We start from the raw sequence: 26,952 nt of genomic DNA, 5'->3' as shown, positions 1-26,952 counted from the left end.
TGGTGAAGAACGTGAAGGTAGTAAGAGGAGCTTCTGGACATACATTGAAAAGAACACCAAGGAAGAGATTGGCCTGATGCAAAATCCAACAAAGAGCCTAAGTATAAAGCAAAGTCTTTGCCTTGGCCTTTGCTGTCAAGGCCTGTGCTTAGTAGGAAAGTTTGAAAGCAAGAGATACTGCCCATTGTGGAGCAGGATTGAGTTAGGGTTCAGTTAAGTAAACCAGACACGTACAGGTTCCAGGCATGACAGACGAGGTGACTGGACCAGCCACCATGGATTTACCAAGAGGAAGTTATGCCCCACTTAATCTGCTTTCCTTCTATGTGAGGTGATTCCATCTGTGGATGAGGAGAGAGCTGTGCATATCTTTTACCATGACTGCAACAGAGCAGCTGGGGCTGTGCCATCTGTGTGCAGAGAATTGCAGCAGAGAAGGGCTTAGGGGTCCTGATGAACACAAGGTTAGAGGTGGGTCAGCAGCTGGCATGATGGTATACTCTGTAGCAAAACCATGTCCAGCTTTGGTTATCTCTGCTCATCATTCAGGAAGAGCTGGAATGCTGTGTCTGGTTTTGAGGCCCTCACCCCAGTGTGAGGTACACTGTCAAACTGCTGAGGGTCTAGTGGAGGAGCACTACGATTGTCAGAGGTTGGAGCATACGACGTACAAGAAGAAGCTAAGGGAGTTGAGTATGTTCCCCATGGAGAAGGCTAAGGAGGGAATGTAATCGCTATCTAGTGCTACCTAAGGGAGGTTTGTAGAGGACAAAGAACCAGACACTTCTCAGAGATGTACAGAGAAAGCAAAGGAGTCACAGATTGCAGCAAGGTTCAGCTGGAGAGAAGAAATACAGTTTTGGCAGGGAAGGTGATGAGACTTGGAACCATTTGACTTGAGACATTGTGGCAATTCCATCATCGCATATTTTCAAAATGCAGCTGGACAGGGCCTTGAACAACCTGAACTTAGATCTGATATTAGAAAGGAGTTGCTCCAAATGACTTCCAAAGGTCCCTTCCAACCTGCACTATTCTAAGGACTCTTTGACTCTGTATAGCTGCATTACTTTGGAATGTGTTTTGTTCACACTCTGGTGTGACAGAGCAGTAGCACAAAAGCTGTTTAGTGTAGCCTCATCTAAATATGGTAAATTGCAGAAAAAACCTCCACCTTCAATGAAAAAAAGTCTATAAGAAGCACTGACTACGTCTAGTGACAACGGCAGAAAAAAATTGCTTTCTGTAGAAGCAGTTTGCGAGACTGCGAAGAATTCCTTTGGCACCATATACAATCTCAAGAACTGTTGCACTTGTGAAGATCTGTTACAGCATTGCCCTGAGGGCTGGGTGTATGAACTGCTTACATATGTGCCCAGACTGCAAGATGACTGTAACAAATTCATCATCATGCACAAAATTGTTCACTTGCTTTAGCTCTATGCAAGGTAAAGAATTAGCTGCTTTGAAGCCATGAAGTCAAATTAGGATTTTGGTTTATTATGGAAATCATAACTTCTTTATAAATATTACCATGTATTTAAAAATGTTTTAGTGTTAATCAGAAGCCACTTTTGCTCAGTCTTCTGTTTGAACTGCTCAAGGGCTGATCTGAAAGATCTGAGAAGTGTAATTAGAAACAACAGGCTTATCGTTAGGAAGCTCGAAGTCATGATGTCAAAGCTCACAGCTCTGAGGGAAAATGCTAAAATGTTAAAAAACACTGCCCTCTTGTGCATTTTCAATCTTTCTCTAGTAGCGTAGGTCTTTTCCGCTGATTAAATAAATAAAATTGTTACGTATCAGTTAACGAGGGCTGCCACCGTTTAGTGTCATCTAGCATCCTTAAAAATGTTTATGATTCCCTTACTTATCTGTAGTAGTTTTTCATTTTGGTATGTTTTCTTTATGGAAAATTTCATTTTTTAGCTCCTATCCTCTTTCAAACCCATTGAAATATTTCTGGGTAGTCTTTAATTATGTACTAATGGTTATTAATATAGTAATGCAGTTGAAAACAGAAATTAAAATTCCTGTAGTTTGGATTTTCAAAGCAATCTTTCCAAATACGGTGTAATGATTATTACAGAAATGTTATAGGCAACGTGTATGAAATAGGCATTTACAGACACACGTACCCTCATTGAAAATGCAGTGTTTGTAGGTATTTAAAATTGTAAAGGTGTCAATATAGCTTAAATAACCCCTAAAGATGAGGCATTGGTCTTTTATTTTTTAATGCATTGGACTGGAGACAGTGGGAAAAAAATGCTGCTCGATTTCTCAGTAATGACAAGGCAGAATAAGTGGTACCCTCTGGGTATTCATACATGTGCTATCAGATTAAGCCCAAATTGATGTCAATTTGTTCTAGCAGTCTGGTCTGTAAAATGCATTGGTTCTATAAAAAATTCACAAGGCAGCAAGCCCTCCCAGCTGTGACCACTGCTGGGAGCAGGGCCAGGTAGGCAGCTGGGGCCAGAAAATTCCTCCTCTGTTCCAGCTGAATCCACCATGCCAGGCATGTGCTGACACTCTTGGTTACACCTGCTCAGCTGTGCAAGTACAAGTTACACAGAATTTGGTTCTGCCCTAGACTTCAGTAATCAGTTCTGTCTGATGAATAATTGGAAATTGAATCTAGCACATTTCTCTCTGAAGGATTATAAAGCAATAAAAAAAGTTTATTGTTGCCGTTAAGTCAGCAGATTTGACTCTGATAGAGGGTGAATCTGCTGAGTAAGAAGGCTGAGAAGTCATAGCTGAGTTACAGAATAAAAGATGATATGTATGTGACAGAAATAGCTTATTCCGTGAAGAAATAATGCTGGAGCTTCTCTGCATTCATTTAGGACCTTATCACTAGTGCTGATTTTAAGCAAAAGCACTCAGCTGTTAACTGTGTGGAATCTTGAACATTCAGTATTGTTTTGTTTTGTTGTTTTTTGGGGGGTTTTTTGCCTAAAATTATCAGCTTCCACATCCTTCAGTCACCTCCATAAGGTTGCACAGCTGTATCTAACAGCAGGTTTCACAGCTCCCTGGACTCAGCTGGTAGTGACTGACCTGGTCTTGCCTTCACTCCAGGGCACAGCACTTGGGCTCTCTCAGCCTTTCTAGAGGTGCAGGGTGCAAGTACATGCACTGAGCTGCCTTGCTAGGGCTATCCCTTCTTCTGGATTCACTATTTTATCACTGTAGCAGGCTCCACAGAGTTCTTCCAGTCAGGTAATTTGTACTAGGATTGAAAGTCCTGCTGCTCACCCTGCACAGAGCAAAGCAAAGAGCATGAGAATATGGCACTGAGCAGGAATTCGTGATCGCTGTCACGCTTGGTCCTACCATCGTTGCATAGTCCTGTACAGAGAGATTGGTCTCTCATAGAGATGAACCTGTATATGAACATTAGAGAAAGGAAAAGATGGATTACAGTCTTCATGGCTAGCACAGCTGATCCTTCTCAGAGGTGCCAGGCACACTTTGCAGGTGGGACATGCAACATGATCAAAAGCTGTTATATGGTCAAGGTCTCAGTGCCGATGCTCCAGCATGAGCACAAAGAAACTTCACAGGCAAGTGAGGGCCTATCCCATTCCATTATACCTACAATATGAAACATGACCAAGCATTCAAAGGAACTCCAGACACCTCTTCTGTGCCAGAAATGTCAGTGTGTCTGAAAATGGCTTAATTTCGTTTTTCTTGGTGTTTTGGATCAGGAGGTATTTATGATGCCATGACCAGGTGCTGCAGTATTTAGTATTATTTATATCAGACTTGCATCATCCCTGCTGTGCTGCAGCCCCTGGCAGTTCCTTTACCCAGCCAAGAAGTGCATCCCTGCCTTTGAAAGGGAATGTTTGAGGTGTGCAGTTTTAACATGAATTCAAGTGTAACTCTGCATGTGAACATGAGATGGAGCCACCACAACACTGCCTAAACCACTGTGCATTCAGTGCAGGCCTCAATTTGGTTTAGAGCCCTGTGTTTAGCAGACGAGCTCTGGCTTTCTCATTCTGGGCATGTCTCCATACTCCTGCAGTCTTCCACTAGGAACACATGGTTGGGGGTTTTTTTCCCCATACTTGGTAATGTATTTTGTATTGCATTTTTGTAGCCTCTGTCAGCATAAACAAAAATAAGAAATGCTTGTTCCTGCATTCAGTTTTTAGTAACTTGGCATATGATCTGAACTAACTCTTTGTCATTAAAAATAAGTGTTCCTTGAAAAATCACTTCCAGTGGAGAGTCCTATCTGGTTTGGATGATCTGGCTACCTCATTAGCTTTACTTTAGATAGCAGGAAGTGTAGCTATTTTAATAACTGTTTGAGATCTTAAACAGACTGAAGTACTGAATGATAGGGAGGGAATTTTTTTTTTCCTGTGGTGTAATGTCTCTAGTTTGTAGAGACAGAAGAAATGTGTAGCAAACTGTTACATCCTGAAGCATTTTTCCACCATTGTTGTTGATAGGGGTACAAAGTTTTTGTTCCCAGTTTTTACCTTCTAATTCGCTTGGATAATTTGTAACAATTTTTTGGTATTTTAGACGATTTTTACCTCCTATTTTTTAAATGGTTTTTCATGGGTTTACTGTCAAAATGTAACTTCAGTTCTCATTCCCTTAAGTTCCTTTACTTCTAAACAACAAGATTTTTCAGTCAACTTCTGAAGTATTTTCTACAAAATATTTATAGAGATGCTTGAGTTGCTGCTCTTACTTAACATTGTTGATAAAACCAGGTGGCGTGGCAGAGACTCATACTTCTTTGTGACTGAGTGATACATCAATATGTGCCAGTACTTGCACAATATTTAGAAGTATACAAAATATGCAAGGAAGGAAACTCATGTTCAAACTTGAACATGTTGAAGATAAAATATGAAGCCTGTCACTTTCTCTCCCAGTTTATAGTTGTGTTTTCAAGTATCTTCTTACTTCAGAGTCATCAAAAGTGTTTAAGGACTAGTACTTGGAAGAGAACTGCTTTAATATGGTAGAAACATGCCTAATTGTTATATAATTTAATAATACTTTAATTGTATTATTAAATTATTGTGTTTTAAATCATGAGATAAATTGTCATGTAATTTATATTTCTTAATAATGTAAAATATTAATTCCTTAACAGTGAGTCATGTTTTGGATTATGACTTTTGCACACATGAAATAAAATGTGGAAGTCTGGTTTTACTACTTCTTTTTTAGATAGGTATACTCTGGCTTTAAAAAAAAAAGTTAATAGGAATAATGCATCCTTTCTGCATAAGTTGTTTTGTACACGTTTGTGGTTTCATTAGGTAAAAGCACAGAAAATTCATATTGTTTAATGTTGCACACATATGTCAGCGTTAGGAGGTGCAAGTCAGTTTTAACCAGTGCTGATGATCATGTCCTCCAAAATGATGGTCACTGATGTCCCTGTGTTGGAGAGTCCCATGAGGAGGCTTCCAGACTGTATATGCTTTCTGGGACTGGCTCCATACCTCCTTCCCTGGCCCCTCCTGTTCTTAAAGCTGTGTTAGAACAGCCTTACTTTCCTGTTCTACTGAGTGGGAACCAAAAGCTCAAAAGCTTTAGAGATTAATTTTGTTGCCTTTTTTTTTTTTTTTTTTTTTTTTTGTGAAAACAGTGACAGACATGTGACTCAATGCATTAGAAATGCGAGATCATTAAAGGAGGGGGCCACAGTAGTGTGTCAACCAGAGCAGTGTTTACTTAGAGTTTATTTCTTGCTGAGTGCACTACTGCCTTTCAAGGCTCTTTTTAGCCCTGTCATATACTCATTTCATGGGAGTTTACTCTCCCTGATGTAAATTTTGCTAGAAAAGTTAAGTGCTAAAAAATTGATGCACTGAGATATGAACTTTACAGCACTGCCCTTTTTCTAGTGTACTTTTCCATACAGCCAGGCCTTCCTGGCTAGTTCTGCAAAGGGACAAGGCATGTGGGTGCTTATGTTAGAGAAACTGTCTTATCTGTTTATAGAAAGAAATGTGCAACAACAAAAATCCTGTGCTCCTCAGAGGAGAAGGTAGAACTAAATATTTGTATGACATTGAGGACAGGTACTTGAATGCTTTTACAGAAGAGATTTAGCTTGAAGTTAGGGAAATTGCACTGTTGGCCAAGAAACTTCTGTGTATTATCCATATGCTAATTTGAAAAGCGATGTTAGAATAACTTAGTACTAAATCAGGGTACGAGAATGTGAGCAGAATGCAAATAAGTACTTAAGGCTTGCCAGCCAACCACCATGAATCAATGAACAAAATACTCTTTCTAAAGTGACAACTATTTATCTATAGTCAACTTGAAATATTGTTTCATTAAAAAATTGTGCCTGATTGGCTCAACACCTGAGGCTTATCATAAAGTATGCTTCTGGCAGCTTTTTTCAACAGCGAAATTTCTTTTTCCTTGCATCCTTAGGGAACCTTTCCATAAGCTCTTGGTTCAAGGTCTTATCAAGAATCAGACATTCAGACTAGCAACAACAGGCCAGTGTTTGAAGAGAGAGGAGGTTGATCTCACTGGTAAGAGAAACTGCATGGGAAAATCAGCATAGGTGTGTCCCTAAAGCCAGGGACTGCTTCAGTGCTGGGAAAATTTGGACGAGAAAATTAATCCTTCTAATATTTAAACTGGAGAGCAACTGTGAGTTTCAAATTCACATGTACTGCTGAGTACACAGAGGTTCTACTAATGCAGCAGCTTTTGATTGCATCCAAACACAGAAACAGTGCTGTGTTACTTTGGCTCCAGCGTAGTCCAAAAGATCAAAAGTCAGTTTTGTTAAGACAGTGCTCAGCAGCCTGCTGAATGGAGCCAGTTAGTCCCGTCCCAGCAAACAGACAACCTACAAAAATATTACAGCAAAACTAACACAGGTGCAGGTGTATTTAGTAGATTTTAGGAATGTAAAACTTGTAAGAAAAAGTGCTCATTTTCAAGTTCTTTGCAGAGCCTTCGCTGCATAAGCTGAATCAGTCATTGCTATGGCACCTGTGGCAACAAAAATGGTTTGGTCATATTTGTCTCTCTTAAGCATTCCTCTCATACATCCTTGATTTCACTGGATGCAAACCCTGTAAGACACTTAAAAATCAACCAACCAATCCACTGTCTTAAGTTTTGGCACTCTCTGCTACCCTATTTTCTTATAGAAAAGACTGGGGGTTTTTAGCAGAGGGTTTTATTCAGTTGCACCTTTTCCAGTGTAATTGCCCCAGCCTGTCTCGAAATTCATGCAAAAGAAAACACACTCTTTTCAGGATAACTTACTGCAGCTGGAACCTACAAATCTGGTATTTACAAAAGCCAAGTACAGGTCAGAATTGTATCAAGTCAGTACACCTATGTAGGCAGTTTTAAATGTCATGGTTATAAAAAAGCTTAAATATCAGGAGCTGTCAAGGCAGCACTTAAGATACATGCCAAATACAGCTTCCAAATGGTAGGAGACATTTTGTCCTGATGTGGTGGGAGCTTTAGGTTATTACTGGTGTTAAAAACATTAACACAGGAAAAATTTGGGAGGGAAAAGAGTGTTTGGAATGGGTGGTATTCCTCTTCAAGTTATTTTGGAAAAAAAAAAAGCACACTAGCAATAGTTGTTTCTTCTCATGCTTAGGGAACAAAATTAATTGCTGTAACAAGTGAGCAAAATTTGTTTCAGTAGTTTTTGAATGTCTTGATATTTAGGAAGTGAACCAGTTCACTTAAAAACTGGTGAGAAGCTCCAAGTTGCTTGGGAAAAAATGAGCAAATCTAAGCACAATGGAATAGACCCTGAGGAAATAGTGAAAGAATATGGCATTGACACCCTGCGTCTTTACATTCTGTTCGCTGCTCCTCCAGAACAAGACATTTTGTGGGATGCTAAAAGTAAGTCAGTTTATTTCTGTAGTTTGTTTTGTTGTGGGTTTGTTGTTTTTTTTTTTTTCTCAAGTATTATATTTTAAACACAAAATTAATACAGTTCTTGATGCCCAAGTTTTGGAAAAAATTAATCAAAAAGGTATCATAAAGAGGTTTTATTGCTTGTTTCTTTTAAAGGAGAGAGGGTCACAAAGCTGTCACTAAGAGGCAAACTTGAAAGATTATTACCTCTTATAAGCTAAAAGCACATATGAAAGCTACTTCTTAAGTTGTATTTTCTTCTGAAAACTTGGACCTCATTATCTTTTTTTAATTAGCAATGACTGATTAACTGAAAATTATTTTTCTTTATAATCTGTTTTTTCTAATCATATCAGATCACAGATACAACTTTGCAACATTTTGTTATTTCCATTTATTAACACACATGCAATGGCTTTTGTAAACTGGACTATGAAATAGTTTTCAGAAGAATCTCATTAGAAGATAATCTGAGTTCCTAGTAATTAATATTTCTAGATGTGACATTTTTATGAGCTTACTTCTTGAATAAGTTAAGAATTACCCTCCTATGCACTTATTTACTCCAATCATGCAATTCCTCATACTGACAGGTCTTAATTTCTTTTATCTTCTGTAGCTCATACATTTTAATGTAGTCTTATGCATTCATTTACATTCACCTTCCTGTTGCATAAGGCTTTAATAAATCACTCCATTCCTGGTTTCAAAAAGTGTATTTCTTCGTTCTTTCACATGTTAAGTTCTTGCCACATAGTTCAGCCTACACTAAACTTTATTTCAGTTGTGTCTGTCACACTTTATATTCGCTTGTGTTCCTTTATGTATTATTACCCTGTTGCATGTACCGGAAGATTGGGCTTTATGAGTTCTCAGCTGGCTTTTTGTCACCACTGAATCACAACAGTAGACAGCTAGGCATTTGAAAAGGTCTCTTAAAAAAATTAATCACTTAGAATCAAGCCTTAACAACTGCATCCCAAACACAAGGTACACAGTTCTCTCTGAGGCACCTAATTTGCTGATGCACCATCTTTTTACTGTATTTTCTGATCTTGAAAATGGAATAATTAAATTACTGTGAGGATAGTGTGTACCAAATCTTAGTTGCAAAGTATACGAGAGCTTGGTGGTTAAACATTTTGTAAGAAAGCTAAGCACATGCAGTTATAATGCTAGCAAAAATGCATTTAGTCATTCAAGCCAACCTGTTTATCACTTGAGAAATACAAAGGAAGATTTTGGCATCATCTCATGTTAAAAGTGTTGAAAAATGTGAACAAAAGGAGATTCTAGCAACCTAAAGATATTTCCATGGGAGAAGAAAATAAAAAGTTAGGTGAAAAGCATCTATTATTATGCTTTGTTCTGAATGTTTTAATGGTAACAAAATTAGGAATGCTTATATTAAAGAAATTGAGCAGGTTGCGTTGGGTTTGACCTTGGGCTGGATGTCAGGTGCCCACCAAGCTGCTCTGCCACTCCTTGCTTTTCAGTTGAACAGGAGGAAAAACATACAACAAAAGGCTTGTGTGTTGAGGTAAGGGCAAGGAGATCACTCAGCATTTGCCATCGTGGACAAAACAGACTAGACTGAGAAATTAATTTAATGTATTACTAATTAAAATGAGAGTAATGAGAAGTAAAACCAAATTTACACCTTCTCCTTATTTCTCCCATTTTCCTGGGCTCAACTGGTTCTGTCAGACATGGGGGAAGCTCCTAGAACTTCCCAGAGAAGCCATCCTTGTAGACCTCCCTACCAAAACTTTGCCACGCAACGCCATGACAGGAAATTTTTTCATTCAGAGAACAGTTAGTAGTGGTTCTCAGCTCTCATGATCCTTCTCTCTACTGGATGTGATAGCCTTTGGATGATTGCCCTTCAGACTAGATTCCTTTTCCTTTCAGCGATGGACGTCAAGGCAGGGCTTTGCATCATTCTCTCCTGTGGTGTGAGCAGCCGTGGAATAGGACTGATGCTTCAGGGTCAAGGTCAACAGCTACATAGTCTCCCCACCCCAAACTAAGCTGTGTCAAGAGAGGGTACCAAGAGTCAGAGCCTATACACATTAGCACAAGAGCATCTCTAGCAACAAAAGTATACGTACTTGCTAAAATCAAATTTGAAAAGAAACTTCTCTGTTTGAAAAAATACATGTATGCATACTTGTGTATATGTTCACATTCTGCCATGAGTTCAAAAAATGAGAGCACATACAACTCCTTTGTGGAGTGATTAACACAGAAGATGAGCATTCTAGTGTTGACATAACATTGGGTTATTTTACAGATTTTAGTAAATATTCTATGCTGTATTCTTGCTATATATATATATATATATATATCTGTTTTAAAATCATTGCAGAAAAATACTTTTATCTTACTGATTTTTTTCCATTAAAGCAACTCAGCATTACTTGTAAAGACATTTTTAATTGCATTGATATCTTTCATTTAAAATAGAGAGGTTTAACTCCAAAAGAACGTTTAACTCCATTGTTCTGATCCCGCTTTTCTTTACTCGGAACTGACATTTGTTTCTGAAATCTTTCATAAATCTCAGCTGATGCCATGCCCGGCGTTCAGAGATGGCAGATGCGCCTCTGGGCACTCGTAACCAAACTTATTGAAGCAAGGACTTCGGAAACCATGCCCAATCCTGAGCTTCTGAATAAGAAAGAGAAGGCTGAAGCCAGAAAGATCTGGGAACAGAAGAATCTGGTGATTTCTGAGGTTAAAAGAAACACTTACATAGTTCCTAAATGACTAAATAAGTTGCTTCTTATGCTAAAACTATGTGTCTGACTTACAGAGCCAAAAGCTTTTTCCCCAGATGAGTAGCTAATTTTTTTAAGTGAACTATTCTCTATGTAAATAATTTTATCTACCTACAAGTCTTGTGGGACAGAACTTATTTAGAGGATGTATGCCACATTTAAGGAATGAAATGTTATGACATTAAAGTTCTATCAATCTGGGATTCGAGTAACTCCATTTCAAGTAACAAAACCATAGGTGAGTTTTGTAGGTTACCTTAACAAAAGCTTTGGTCTGTTTGCTTTGTACCTCATTTTCATACCTGCTGTTTCATATAGAATGAAAAAAGGCACTGGAGAAAATATATTAGCATGGCCTTGAAAAAAATACTGATGTGGTTGTTCATCTCTTGTTATGTGTTGTCTCCTGCTGTGATTAGTATCAATTCAATTATCCAAAACTCAGAAGGAAACAGAAATACCTGCAAAATTAACTTCAAATCATTTTCTGTGGATAAAAACTTTTGCCATTTTAAACCCTGCTGTGAGGGATATTCCAGATCATTTAACAGACTTACCATTCTAATCTTGTAATCAAGTTTTCACCAGTATAAATGGATTTACAAGACAGAAGGCCTCTTGTAGGGGCAAAGGGAAGATATTTTATTAGCAGAAATAAAGGGTGACTAATGCACATTTTTCATAGCATTGATTGAAGCTTTTTAAATCCGGAAGCAGAAGGGAAACTAATCAGTTAAATTTTTGTATGATTTTTATTTTCTTCCCTGCACATGTGATTGCACATATGATGTGTTTGTATACCAAAGTGATTTTCACTTAAGAGGTAGGATGCACATATTTCACAAATTGAAATTGATTATCAGTAATTGTTTTTCATTTAAAAGCCCAGTATTCCAAATTTGAGAATTATAAGTAATTAATGACAGACCTTTGCTTTTAATACAAGGTAACCGAGTACTTCACAAAGGATCACTTGTTCAATGCCGCTATTTCCCGGTTGATGAGCCTCACAAATGTACTCCATGTAAGTATGTGATATTAATGAAGGTATTTTTCTCTCAGACACTGCTTCTGTCAGTCTTTCTATAAAGCAAGAGCTGCCTGAACTACAGGTCCAGCTTTCTGTATGTCATCAACTTCATAAACAGTATTACTAAGAGCCTTGTTGAGTTACTCCATTCAAAAGCAGCATGTTCTAGTATCACTGTAGCCCTGAAATATAAACAGTTTTGCAGGAGGAGCTTGATGATACTAGATCCACCAGATTCTGATGTTTATGTCTGCATCCTGTAATTTGAAGAGGATGTGTTTTGTTTAGTTCTGTTCTTTGTTCTCTTGATTTTAGCTGTGTTGCATAGGTAGCTAGGTATAGTAGTACATTATAGAATTACCAAACATTCTGATTTTAAAAGGGTTATTCTTTGCAAGGAGAATCACACACAGTCAGTCCTCAAAGGCAGCTTACACTGCTGAACTTAAGTTTTAAGATATTTAATTTAGATTATGTTTTTTATCAGACAGTGGTGATAGATGAAATATAATAAACTACTATCATTACTTTCATTACTGCTCTTAGATCTGATTGAGCAATCCTTCAGGCATATAACGGTAACCTGATATAGACCAGAAATTAAATATAATTTTGAAAGTTCTAGCTTCTTTATTGAAATACCATTTTATACCTTATGGATTCCGAGGTGCTTATTGGCAAAATCAAGGAACGTAACAAAAAGTTAAGTAGGTTGTGCACAGGTGCTGTACTGAGACAACTTAAGTCTGGCATCCTGTATAGTGTTGGGAAGGTAACACACAGTTCTTTATCTCCAACTCAATGACTCATAGGCATCTGGGGCTAGTGGATGGTAGAATGAATGTTAAAAAAAAAAACAACTCAGTGTCCTTCAGACAACCAGATACTTGAACACTGATATATTTCTTGAGCAAAGACAACAGTGCAGTATCTTTGAAGAATAAGTTTCCACATAGCATGCTGACACTTCCTCTTTTGCTCCCAGTTAAAAGGGGGAAGTGGAGCAGTGGGCAAGGATTAAGCATTGAAAGTGCGTAGTAGTTGCTAAAACTTACTCAAATATAGGTTGCACTATAAGTGATAAGATCCCTCTGACAATATTTGTGGTCAAGCAGATCACTGGTTTCAGACAATTTTCTAGTGGATGAGAATGGGTGTTCATCACATCAAATAATTCTCATAAGCTCACACGTATTGACATTTTATGTGCTGTTTCACTAGAGAGATAGATTACAAAATGAATGCAGCAGATGAATTTTCAATGGGGTGTAATCTCTTACACAGGTAAAGAAAGAAAATGTTCATCTGATTACTTCTAGTGCGGTGTCTTTTATGTTTTCTGTAAGTTAAGTTGAATGGGGAAATTAAGTTCAAATTTTGTCAGTCAAGTTACCTTTTGCAGAAATTGAACATTTTCTGTATAAAGAAGCCAGACACTTTACTAAAATGAGAACATAAAACTGTAAAAGATTTTGCTGTGCTTTTCATTCCCAAGGCTTCCTTCAGCTCTAAAACCTCACTTTGTCACTAATCTCAGCTTTACTGAAGCCACTCTATGATCCTGTACAATCGAACCTTGTCCCAACAAAATCTATGTTGCATTCAGCACAGTTTGACTGTCATATGCAAGTGCTTCACCTCTTCTCAGATAGCTCTGGTTTTGCCTAAGATTGCACTTCAAGAAAAGGCAGCACTCAAAATGATTTTGAGGGCCACTCTCGTCCACATGAATGTGTGCTCAGAGCTCTGTGCCAGAGCAGATCCCCAAGGGTCTTCATCAGCCACTTTAGGATTAGCTTCTAAGTGTTAGAGAGCACTCCATGACCAAGAGTTGTGATCTTAATTCTCCATTTTCGTAAGTTTCCAATTTGTTGTGAAATTACACTCTCCTTAGCATAGACATTGATTTTAGGTTTTATTACTGCATTTTCTTCTGAATTAAACTACTTCCCCCCCCGGCCCCAAATGTTAATAGTTTGTTTCCTTTTCCTTGCTTTTTCGCTCAGCAAGCTCCTCGGCCGCTTGTTCTCCACAGCACAGAGTTTGAAGATGCTTTGGCTTCACTCTGCATTATGGTTGCACCTATGGCTCCCCACATTGCATCAGAGATGTGGAAAGGTATTTATAAACTCCATATAGGTGTTCTAGGCAAAAGGACAAGAAATTTGCAGAAATATCTGTAACTCAGTACATGTGTCACCTCTGAATTCTTTATCTAGCTTGTCACCTTCTGTCATAATTGTTAAACAAACTTGAACCTTGTGTCATCCCCACATCTTTTTTTTTTTTGCCTTTCTTTTTCCTTGAAACTAGGCAGAGAAAGGGAGATAGCTGAAAAATTCAAGACAAGACTTGCATGAGGAATTCATGTGTCAGCTGCTAACTGCTCCTGAATATGGATGGCATTATTAAGAGCTGAACACCAGGACGGAAACAGCCCTTTTTTAAAATAACTATGTCAGAGCCTTTGGACTACAAACACTTTCTTTCAGGAATTCAAGCAAAGCCAACTGTATTCGAGGGATGGATACTAAAAAGACGAAAGGGTGTCCAATAAAAATCCTACTCTTTTAGGATGTTCCAGAGACTGAAGGACACTATGCTGTAAATTAACCTGCCATGGAGAATGGGAACGGTAGACAGGGTATCTTTTCTAAGACCTGTGACAGTTGTAGACAGATCTGAATACCAAATGGGCTAAGTTTCATGGTGCTGATACAGTTAAAGCCTGTGAAATAAGGGATGTGCATGCCAGAGTTAAGCAACTGATTTTAAAGTTTATTGGGAAAAGTCCCAAGATACATGTGGGAAGATAGGAATATATTCTGCATTGTGGCTGGCCACAAACTGCTGTGTGGTTTTGGACCTAATGTTAGCTTTTGGATGCTGTTTTAAGGGTTTTATTTTCAATGGTCATCCCAAAAAACATCCCAAAAAACATCAAGTGTTTGCAGAGCCGTGCTACTAAACTGATTATATTTCAGTGCTGTGCATGGCCCTGTAATGTTAATTGCCAAGGAAAGACCTCTCTTGTTCAAAGCAGTAACAAAGAAGCAGAGCTTATGCAAACAAGAAGATACGGTAGGGAGAGTGGGTTAGGTTTTTGCATGTGTTTTTATTTCCAGTGATTTTAAAATGTCTTAGTAGAAGTTTAACTGTCTAGAATAAAGAGTGGCATCAGACATCATCCATCTGGTCTTCTGCTATGACATGCCATCTAATTAAAATAATACTAAATTAAAGTAATAGCATGACTGTTTTCCACATTGGCCGAGATGGAGGCAGAAGAGATCCAGGATAATTACTTGTACATAGAGTGCATTCTGAACTTGGAATTCTAATATATGTTAGGAAATACAAAATTATCAGCTATGGTTGATAAAATGACAAAGAGCACTAGGTTATCTTAATTAACAACTTGTCAAACATGAAGTTTAATCCTGTAGCATTTTGAATATAAGATAAGGAAGTTTTTTCTTGCTACTAAAATCATTGGAGAATAAAAATGATAAAACGTTTTCTGGATCTCCCTCGGATGTAAGAATGAAAAGGAAGCATATAAAAATTGCAAGTGTATTGTTCTCAGCCTCTGTCTGCATTTAAAGATAAAATTTTACTTGTGTGGTCCAAAGACGTGCACTGTAATTCAGTGCAGCAATGATAGAAAAACATTGTGTATTGATTATTGCCTGGAGAATTTTATTTCTAAATTTGAAAATGACAGTATCTTTTAGCATGGTAATCATTGCATTATACTGAAGTTATTAAACAATTTTATTGGGGAATGTATGTACATTTAACTGCTGCACTGTGGTGAAAGTACTGTATTATTTTGAAACAGCCAACATCTATCAGTTCTCTCCCAGGATTGAGATTTAATATTAAAGGTTCCCTAAGTTTTGAATTGCACTCTGGTTCCACCAAGTCCTGTTGCTCTTCTGTAACCAGCTTCTCAAACTTTGATGTGTATAAGTGATGATGCTTTACTATTTTAAATAATTTCAGTACGAAAATTAAAGTTCCTAAAACTGTGTTTCATTTTCTCTGTGCTTTAGTTCTCCATACTCAGAGAGAATAAGTCTCTCCTTTTGTACCTTGGCTTTACATCTAAATGTCAGGATAATGCTGCTTCCTCTTTCGTAAATTGGTCAGGAAAAGGAGTTTGTATATTGTTAGTTCTATAAATTGCACCTATAGCAGGGGACCCCTGTTTTTGATGGAAGCTGCTTGAATGCTGCTCTGCAAGTGCCTCACCTTTCAGCAGCTGAACAATAGCAACCCATGACAGTTTGTGTGTGAAGCTCTTCTCCCACCTTAGAGGATGAACAGATTTTGGTAATTGTGGTGTGTCAGCCTGATGGTGTTAATTGTGCAGTGGTTGTTAATTGTGCGCTGGTTTATCGCTCAAAAACATAAAAAGCAACCGTAGCCCCTCAGTGTGGGAAGAGTTCATCCGGCTGATATCTTGGCAGTTTATGAACACTAACAGGATGAGGAAATCAGTTTCCTTCCTGAAGCCTTGTATCTGAGGAATATACAGACACCATTTGAGACTTTTTTTTTTAGTTTGTTTGTAGTAGTACAATGTTTTGCTGTTCAGACAAGGATATGAAACTGCTTATTGTGAGTCTCTAAATTTTTATTAGAGATGGCACATGAAAGATATGTACACCTTTGATAAACACATCTCAGGAAATACTGAAATTAAACATAATTTTGGGGAATTTTAATGGTATCATTGTCTTAGCAATATTTTAACTGTCACTACAATAGCTCTGTTGCAAGAATTTGTCTGAATTCAGCCCTTGCTCAAGAAGGCTTCTTGAAAGAATGGAGTTGAGTAAAAGCTAATTGACGCTGCAGGTTTTAATTGAAAACCTGAATGTGGAAATCCCCCTTCACAAATTCCATAATATGATTTGGAATTTAATTTTTTTTTTTTTTTTCTCCAAGAGTAATAATGGAAAAGGAAGGAGAGCATCTTTCAAATGGAGGAAGACAAATTGTTTTAAGGTTAAAAAGATTCGTGTGGAGTTTGCTGGGTTGCAAGCACAACCTGCAGCTAGCTTACAGTAACCCAGGCTTTTCACTTCTTAGTTCTGTACTACTGTACCAGTGGTATAATACAGCTTTTCTCAGAGCTGTCTGGAAACAGCTGTTAACATTTCTTTGAGATTGCAGATTGTTTCACACATGACTGACAGACATATTCTTCCTGAGCTGCAGAAAGGTATTTCAGATATGTAATCCTATTTTCCCAAATCTGTCAGATAGGGAGATTCATTAAATAGTAAAAAGCGTATCAAGGACAAACTAACATGGTAACAATACCAGAAAGAGACTGCATGGGCGAGTAGATACTCACTCAAAATGTCTCTTCACTTGCCCTTACACATTCCTGTTCTGAGCTTTTTAAAAAGTTTTCCTGCTTTGTCTGTTAGTGTGGTGGATTATACTTGACACACCTTTCTATTGTTTCAATTTCACTAAATCCAAAAATTAGCAGTACTTGGATATTCGCCCTCGCAGTCATCTTATACTTCCCCCTCTGACGTTCTTACATTTTCTGTTTGAAAATTCCTAGTCCTAAACTCTGATACTGCCATTGTTTCAGATGCTTTCATTAGCTTCCTTTTACCACCCATTAAAACTTCCATCTTCATATCCTTCCCTGCTTTAACCTCTCTGTTCCAGGGCTTATCACAAGCCAGCTCTTTCTCAATTTACTTCATAATCACAACTTTTCCTCTGGCCTACATAATTTTGTGTCTAAGTAGATGCTCAGTTACTGCAATTTTACAGATAAATTTTCCAGTGCTTTTTTTCTGTAAGACTAGAGTTACCTTGCTGTCCTAATGCCTTGCTGATACACAGTTGCTCCCACATCTTCCTTCTTAAATTTCTTTGAAGTGAGAATCTGCTCTGCCCTGTCAAATGGCACCTTAGGGGAAGTATTATGCTTATGAAATACTCCTGTAATGCTAGCAAAACATTGCCCTGAGCTGAAAAGTTGTTAGACTGGTCCTGTCCCCACTTTCTATCAACTCACTAATTTACAGTACTATAGTACTTCTTTAACCTGGTGTTTTAAAATGGGTTCCAATGCTGTGAGTTACTAGTTAGGGAAACCTTGCTGTAATATTATCTTGCTAGTCAGTAGAAGTTCATTGGAGCAGATCCAGTAGCAAGATCAGGGCTTCAAGACTGAGCACAAGTATTGTCTTTGATCTGTCGTGTACAGAGGGATACATGTAACTAAAAAGCTTACAGTAATAAAAATATACTCAGCTTTCTGTCCTGCATCTGCAAGAGAATCTGTAGTCATAAATACATCAAAAATATTATACAAAAATATTATACAAAATTATGCATAGCACTTCATAAAATGCACTTCACTAGGCGCTTTCCACTACAGTAAGACAATAAAATAGTTTTTTCATGTTTTTATAATCGAAGTTTCAGAAATGAACCATTTTTAATGTATCAAACTGTGCTTTTTTTCTAGTGTCTCAGAATGAAGGGGAAAGGCTAGAGAAGGGTTCTCTCTAGGTCTTCACAAGTGAACCATCACCATTCTGGATCAGGGTGATGAAGTTTCTGGTTTAGTGTGTTGAATTTTGAAAATACAAACCAAATCATTATGTTTTCTGTGTTCTACAGCTTACAAAATGTGAATTAAGGCAGGAAGCCAAACAAGAAACATAACTAAAACCTTCATTTTGGTTTCCTGTCAAACTGTTTTCTCAAACTAGTTCTGTTGACTTTTCTACTCTCTTTTTCTATGGATGAGCTCATAGCTCATTTTGTAGCAAGAAAATGAACCAAAACTTTGACATTGGGCTTACTCACACTTTGCTCCAGAATAAATTTTAATTATTTTTTATTAGTAGGTTTATTAGGACTGACAGCCTCCACAGGAATTAAAAGTGACCCTGGTTTTGCTTTTGTAGATAGAAACTCTTATATCAGAAAGTGGGTTTTAAATAGTCAGAAAAATTCTCTTCAACAGTAAAATAAGGAGTGGCCAGCATGCATGCTTCTGCCACAAGGCATGTGATCAGTTGGAAAGAAATGAGGTCATCTAGATATTCAAAAGCCAAAAAGGAAAGAATCCAACAGCTGTTTTCTTTACAGTCAATGTGATAATGAATCATCAATATGAAGATCTTTTTTCTGCTCGAGTTCCTATCATTTGCTCTCTCAGTTTCTGAGTTACTGCTGCAAAAGAAAAATATACACATAATTAGAGCCACTGAACTGTTTTAATAAATTATTTACTTAGTAAATAGTTGTTGTCATTAGGAAATGTTTATGTTCTTGCTTGCCATTAGAAATAGCTCCCATCGGTCCTCCCCACTGTCCCTCTCTGAGTCATTCAGCAAATAGCACAGCTGTGTGTCATTTTACCAAAGCACTTTGTCTGACAAAGCGCTGACAAAAATGTGGTGGATTTTTCTGGAGGAAGGTGCATGCTCTTTATGTCCCTGTTTGCTGTTACTGTATTAATCTAAACAATCCAGCGAGCTGAATTGATGTAGGCTCTGTGCATGGGTTGGGTGTGTGCCTATGGCTGCTGTCATGCTGTTTTGAACAGCTTCAGTGCCTCGGTCTCACCAGTGAGTCTTGTGTTGATGGGTTTTCTTTATGCTTTTGCTGGAGTTTCTCTAAACGAGATGAGATTTCACGTACATTTCGCAGTTCTGAATGAAGCATGTGCTTATAAAAAGTTTTAGTCTGTGTTCTTATTCATATGCAGAGAATGCTTTTAATTTAAAAATCCCCTGACTCTGTGAAAATTGCAAGAGCAATCATCATCAATATTGGTCATATTTGACAGCATCTTGTTAAATGCAATCTTCGTATTTTGTCAAACAGCTGCAGTAACCAGCAACATAAATCCCACTCAGGAGCTTCTATTCAGTTACAGAAAATGGACCTTCAGAATGACTTGCATCCTGTTCTCCTATTACTTAAACAAGTCAGGAATTAATTGTCTTGGGAAGACTGTAGCCAGTTTAATAAAAGGAGATCACTTATAGCCATTTTAGAAATTTTTAAAAATAAAATCAAAGGATCAAGTGTTTCAGAATGTAAAAATTGTAAGAAGGAGAGCAAGCTGCGCAAGGCATTCCTTTGTATCACCTTTAATTTGTGAGAAAATATACTTCACAAAATAGAGAAAATCTTGCAAGTGGCTTGACTTGCAAATTTAGAAACTGTCAAACATATTGCAGGTGATAAAATAAGCCATAATCATTTATCATTCTCAGTTGTTAGTAAAATTCTAATCAAACTGGTCACATTACTGAAAATAAATGTAGTATTATGGTTGACTTTTAGACGCAGAGGTCAGCTTGTGTTGCAGTATTACAATTTAAAATAATAAGCAGTGGTCTGTGCTCTTGGCAAAGTTATAGAGTGTTAATTTAAATCTGAAGTGTGCCCACATTGTTAATATCCTTACTCATAGTATAAAACAAATGCTTCGAAGATGAATATCTTTCTGTTTATAATGTGTTGTATGCTATTCTAAACAATGTTATTTCCTCCTATGGCACTTGCTTTTAAAGTCAACTTTATGCTGCTCTAATTTGTCAAACAAATTCCAGAGACCAAATGTTCTGGTTACCATACAGATGAAGGTTTTACTGTTTTCATTTTCCAGGTTTGGCACATATGCAGAATAAACTTTGTACTCATCATCACTGGGATGTTGATGTTCTGCATCAGTCCTGGCCCAAAGTAGACCCAGAGTACCTTCAGCCATCAGATGTTGTGGAGATGTCTGTCCTGGTAAGAGCATTTTGATTTATTTTAAGTAGTGGCCAAGTAACGTGTTATGAGCCCAGAGGATGATGAAATTTCTTCTCTTGTGGAAGTCGGTTCTCATAGTAGATGGCTCAGTGAAAGTTCAAAATAGAAGCCACTGTTACAGTGTAACACTGTTACACTGCTAAGTAATTAAAATAGTTTCCTAAACAAAAAGATATAGTGAGTCTGGAAGAGAGATGTCCTAAATATAAACCTTTCAGAGTGACTGCTTATTTAGTACCTGTGGAGATTTGAACAATGAACAGCCATGGGCAAGGATGATACAGTCAAAACTAGGAGCAAAATACAGACACAGATTTTTTGCCTGACAGGGCATTTATTAACTCAGCCCTGTACAAAAATCTATAATTAGGTGATATTTCTTGTGGTACCAGTAGTGCCGTGGCTCCCTAACAGAACCAATCATAAGCCGGGTTAAGTTGTGATTTTTGCTAAATGATGTTTCCTATCTGCCTTGGGCAGAATTTCTGGCACATGTCAGGAGAGTGCATTTGCAGGAATGGGGTTGAGAAAACCAACTATCTTAGGAAATGTTATAACTTCCAATTTCACTCTGAGCTCTAATCCCTTTGTGGCCCAGGGAAAGAGCTGGCTATTAAGTGGAAGAGCGGACGTGTAACTAATCACCTTTAGTTAACCTCCAGTTTTCCAACATGTGCACGATGTAATTTACTGTCTTCTCTCCTATGGCTCTAGTTAAGTTCAGGATGCTCCCAGGCATCACAAAGCTTGGTCATTAGACAGGGCACAGAGGAAATGAATGCCTGGAGTCAAAGGCATGGGCAGTGTCTCAGCTCTTCCACTGACTCCTCCACCTGCCTTCAAGTTCCTGGTGCTCAGGCATTGTGACAGTCGGTAATTAACATAGTTGCTTGCTACTAAATCTGCAGGAGTCCTGCCTTTTTCACTCAAGGAAAGTTCCCCAAAGGATAATCTTTAATGCAAACATTCTAAACTTTAATGTTTTAAATTAAATTAAATGCTTCAACTTAAACTCTCTGTTTTTCTGGACATTGAATGAAATGGAGCCTATGGAAAAAATGCCATTTGGTCATGTAAAACTGTATGTTCTGTATGTGTAAATGAAAAAGAAGCAATGCAGTTTAGTTGTGTTTTTTTCTGTTCTCCCCTTTGGGGAAGGGAGCAAAGCAGTTGGGTTGTTTTTTGTTGAGCTGGGGAGGGAAGAGATTTTTGAGGAGGGAAGAGATTGGTTGAATTTAGGAGAGGCCATGTCGCTGTAGATTTCCTTAATCAAAGTATATTTGCAAATAGTTTCATATCTTGCCAGATCTCCCTGTCAGTTTATTTGAAGAGAATGAGAAATACTGTTAAAACACTAGTTTTTCCACCATTAAACATACACACTTAACAAAGACCAAGGAGTATGTCTTTTTGAAGGAAATTTTCAATTGTCATCTTTCCAAACCCAGGAGAAGGACTCAGCTGCCAGGTGGGGTTAATAGAATTCTTAGCCTAATAGTCACTGTGTGTTAATTGCTTTTTTCCTCTTTCTTGCCCTCTCTTTCTTTCTTTAAGTGATAAGCATCTCGTTCTAACAGTAAACATCTTCACTGAGGTATGATCATTTCTCTCAAGCTCAAAATAAGCCTTCACGTCCAAGCACAGCTAGCAAACATCTTGAATTCCAGTGTTCAGTTTATAAGGAAGTCATGAATGAGAAATTGTGTAATTATAGAAACGTCTCTGCAGTTGTGGTTAAAGCAAACATGTTATTAAATATATCTTTGAAATAACAACTTCAGCAACACAGTGAGAACTCTGGACACAATGTTTTTTAAGACTACACAACCAAACATGAAAATGCCTAAACATTTCACTGATGTTTTTCTGCTTACACAAAATTTTTCTTCTCATAAAAAGGAACAAGAAAAAAAATAATTTTGCTTTCTGTAGTCATTATGAAAATTACTTTTGTTTCTTATCCTGGTTGACTTTGTCAAAGCCATAGCCTTGTAGCAATCTTGTTGTAATAAGAGAAAAAACAACCCCTGGGTTCTCAGTCATATATTCATGGAATTATATGGTCCTTCTGAGAAAGCAAGTGACTGGAAGACCAGAGAGACAAGTTGCTTTTTTGACCTGGGAATAATTCTTAGTGATAGTGCCTACAGAGCATGCCTGGTTTTCTGCTGTAAGAGTAAGGCAAAAGGGAAATATGGGGGAGCAGGGAATGTGAATGTGCACAGAATGTGGGAAGTCTTGTGGACACTGAAGGTTTTTGTAGGGCTGCAAAAATGAATTGTCCTCTTTAAACCAAGAAACACTCGCCATACAGAGGAATTGGTTAGTTGCAAAGAGTCAGTGTCTCTTCACAAGGCTGTACAGTCAAACCAAGTCTTTGGGCCACAACCCTATTCTTCTCAAGCCATCAAACTGCCTCAGGCTGCCAGGGATTTGTCTGCTGAGACATTCTGGATTTATTTCTCTTCACACAAAATACTTCATTATTTCCTGTCTGTGCTGGAATTATGTCTTTCCATATTTAACCCAAAGCAACCAACTCACTGTATCCTTGGCTGAAACAATATAAATTGCCTACAAGAAGGACATTTAAATTCACTGGGTATGCACAGTATCTGTTACTCTAAATATTATTGCAAAGTTGAGTATTTTTAATAAGACTGTATATTATTAATGCTCTGAAAAAATCTGACCTGAATGTAGTGTGCATTTCATCCTATAAACACATTTCTGACTAGAATTCCTCACATTTTCTTGGTGGTGCAGAACTGTTAGCAGATGTGGTCTTATAACTGATGTTTTTATAAATAAAAAAAAAGTTGGTGTCATTTTCCTTGCTTTGGCATATGAGGGAGGTCTAACAGTGCACAGATATTTATTTTCTTTCTAACTTCTCAGAAGGATTATGCATCAATGGTAAAAAAATATTTGAGTTGAATTAAAAATTCCTCTCTGCAGCCTCAAGGTGCTTATTTTTCGGTCTTTTGTGATTTCATTTCAACTTTTATAACTTCTCTAGTTACCACGAGCTCCCTGTAGATCTGGAATGTCAAATGTTAATAAAAAAAGAAAGAAATGAGGGAAAAGAAGGGAAGAAAAAAGCAACAGCTTCCTTCCTCAGGGGAAGAAAGGACCCAAGACTCATGTATTTCTCTTCTTCCACTTTGCTATGGTTTTTCGGAAAAACAAGGCTGCCAGCACCCAATTTTCTTGTGCTGGCACTTTTATCTGGAAATGCCAAGGGTTATGCTGCTCTAGTGAGATACAGAGAGAGAGATGGAGGAATAGCAGAAGGCATTTCTCCTGCTGAGAACCTATGCCCCAGACTGAAAGGATATGTGAATAGGATGCTTGTTACACACAGCAGGTGATGAAATCTGTAGCTGCCTGTTTTAAGGATAGTGTTAAAATGCTTCATGATACCTACAATATAATGAAAGCCATGCTCAAACACGTGGTGAAACCCAATCTGCTGTTTGATAAGAGTTTTGGTCCCAGCTCAGAGCATAGTGTGGGAAGATCAGGAGACATGCTGTGGGAAGGTGGAGATGTGCTGTGGAAAGGTGGAGTTGTGCTGTGGAAAGGTACACAGTGCCAGGTCGCCCAGGCTTCTCAACCTTTCTAGGAAAACACAACCACTAGCAGTCATTTATTTACCAAGTTGATTTAGACTGCTTGGCTTTTCTGTTGAGAACAGCACCAAATAAGCTAGTTCTGGAAAATTTCCCCCTGCCAACATCCATCCACTGGGACATATTAAGCTGCATGATGGAGGACAGTGAATGACATTTTAACTAGGTAGGCATAGCTTTGAACTGCAGGCTGTGCGTCCTAGCAGCAAGCTGAGAAGCTTGCTTTATATTCCCACTAAAACTGCATCTGTTTGGATTTTACTGTTTTCTTTTTCCTGTGGAATGCATTTCTTCTCAGAAGTGAATTGTCAAAAAGAACTGCACGTATTTATTTTTCACAAAAGCTTTAAAAATTAGCTCCTATGTGTTTTTCAAAGATTTTACTATACACCAGGTGCTAAAGGCAAAGTTTAACACAGCCACCCTTTTACAATGCCACATTATGGATGCATATAGGAGTAGTTAAAAGCCTACTGACATCATCACTGCAAATTATTGTCAAGAGTAGTCAAAAACCAGAAGTGGTTCATCTTTGCTGCATCTGAGACTTCATCTTGTTCCTTAAAAATCCGTCCCAACTTCCTCTCTCAGAGAATTGCAGAAATTTTTATTTTCAATAAAATAAAATACAAACAAAATACAAACTAGGTAAGTGAACTAGGTCTTTCTCATTTGTCATATGTTGCATACAAATATCCTGGATAAAATCCAGGTGAAAACCAAGTCGTGTTCATTTTTATGTCCAAACTGCATGAAGCAATTTGTGTTTCTTTTAGAAGATTGAAATCTCCTTGAAATGATGCCTAGGGGTCAGAGATCTGCAGTACCTACACAGATTCTTATGCAAGTAATGTGATTACCTGCATTAAAAAATTCAAATTATTTCATTTTCTAAAATGTGTGACTGACATTCTTCTCATTCAGCCGCTGAAAATAGTCCATATAAATCTGAAAGCTTTTGTAACAATTTTATGCCAGCTCAGGAAAGGTACTCAGTCAGGCTTGTAGTCTGTCGCCATTATCTACTCTTATTGGATAAAGGATTTATAAAACCATTTTATAAACTAAGGTGATTCCCACCAAAGGGCTTACTCAGTTTTACTTGTATGATTTCTGCACCACTGAAGCAAAACCAGCATGGAAGCTGCTCTGAAAACCAGACACATACAGGAAAATGTTACTTAGCAAGTAGCTGACGTCTTTGTGGTCAGTGTTGGATTAATGAGCCATGGGTTGAGTACAACATATAACAATGAGTACAGCATACACTAAGTTAAAGCCTATTTTTCTAAAAATAATATCTCTTCCATCTGAATCTCTGCAAGACATTGCTTAGCTGTAAAGAATCCAAATTGCTGCCCAGAAGTATGTACAAACCAAGAGTCCCACCAGACATTTTATGCAGCTAATGTGACTGCCACGTTTATAAAAGATCACTTCATTGCACAGTCACATGCTGTCTTCAAAACTGAGACTTCCTGTGGCCACTTCTCCAATTTTTTTTTGAATATCATGAGTCAGAGTTTTATCTTACGGTGGACAGGAGAGAGGAAGAACTTTATCCTCTGCTTAGAAAGTGTGAGTTTGGAGAAAAGAGAGTTTATTCCACTTTCCCCCTTTCCTTTTGTAAAAAGATGGATTAGATACAGGAAATGAAACGGTAGGAAACAATCTAGTTAAACTTCTTTTTTTTTCTTGTTTTCATGTCTCTTTTTCAGATCAATAACAAAGCTTGCGGCAAAGTTTTTGTGCCTCAGCAAGCAGCCCGTAATATTGAAGAAGTCCACGAGCTTGTTCTTCAAAGTGAACTTGGAGTCAAGCATCTCCAGGGACGAGCCATTAAAAAGGCCTTTCTGTCTCCCAGAACTGCCCTTATCAACTTCTTAGTGCAAGAATAACAAAGTCTCTTGCTGGGCTGTAAAAGGGAACTGGAATCTTTCGAGGTGGAAACCAATGCAGAAACAGCAGTTATGGTTATTTCATTTCATGTAAAGGTGGGAAAGAAATCTTATTAAAATCAGGTTGCTGCTAAATCTTTGTTTCAATGTGGAGAAATGTGCAGAATTAAAGTTTCCTTTTGAGTCATGGTAGGATGCTGCTTGTCCATATTCTTTGAGAGGAATAGAAAGAAGCACAGAAGAACTAAACAATGGTAACAGAATGAAACTGAAGAAAGTACATTCCTTAGTGTCAGCCTCAGGAATATATCCTGTTGGAAAGTTGGCTTGGCTAATTGCAGATGCAGAAATGTGATTCCAGGACTAAATGACTGTCCTGAGTATGTACTACCCCAAATGTTAGGTGTGCTTTGCTCCCTGTTTCTCATGTTTGGGTACCTCACCATTAACTAGCATGTAACGTTTTAAGGAAGCACTACAAAACACTACAGAGTGTTAATTTAAAAATAATTTCTTTGTCCTGACCAATGGCTTTGGGCACAGCTGGTAGCCAGAATGGAGTGGTTTGATACATTTCACATAAATTTCAGAGCCAAGCCAAGAAAAATGTCAGATGATTTAGCCAAGCCCTACCTTAGCCAGGATTCTCCTTCCTAGCTGATGTATTTGTGTTGGCACATGCATGAGAGGTGCAACTTCAGCAAAGTACTGAGGGCTGTTTCTGTGTGGAACAGGACTGAAGTTACTTCCTACACATGAGCCATCTCAGAGACTTTCAGGGCATTCAAGAGAGGGATCAGTCAGTTGCTAGAGATCAGCAGTGGGGAAGGCAGACAGGGCGCTTTTTGGCTCTGTTGGATCTTGTAGTGCCTAGATTGTAAAACTTGAATCGA

At 37.9% G+C, this 26,952-nt stretch overlaps 1 protein-coding gene across 2 annotated transcripts in view; it reads left to right on the top strand.

Annotated features, from left to right (window-relative positions):
- Positions 1-26,514, top strand: part of LARS2 (leucyl-tRNA synthetase 2, mitochondrial) — an 83,392-nt gene extending 56,878 nt beyond the window's left edge. For both annotated transcript variants that reach the window (XM_040079668.2, XM_040079660.2), the window contains 7 exons: positions 6,436-6,539; positions 7,708-7,890; positions 10,472-10,641; positions 11,632-11,709; positions 13,722-13,833; positions 20,381-20,508; positions 25,880-26,514. In XM_040079668.2, coding sequence (XP_039935602.1) covers positions 6,436-6,539; positions 7,708-7,890; positions 10,472-10,641; positions 11,632-11,709; positions 13,722-13,833; positions 20,381-20,508; positions 25,880-26,059 — 955 coding nt within the window. In that variant the 3' untranslated portion in view covers positions 26,060-26,514. The remainder of the gene's footprint in view (positions 1-6,435; positions 6,540-7,707; positions 7,891-10,471; positions 10,642-11,631; positions 11,710-13,721; positions 13,834-20,380; positions 20,509-25,879) is intronic.
- The last annotated feature ends 438 nt before the right edge of the window (positions 26,515-26,952 follow it).

Source organism: Hirundo rustica, chromosome 1, assembly GCF_015227805.2.
Source record: "Hirundo rustica isolate bHirRus1 chromosome 1, bHirRus1.pri.v3, whole genome shotgun sequence".
NCBI lineage: Eukaryota > Metazoa > Chordata > Aves > Passeriformes > Hirundinidae > Hirundo > Hirundo rustica.
This window is presented reverse-complemented; position numbering and strand designations above follow the sequence as displayed.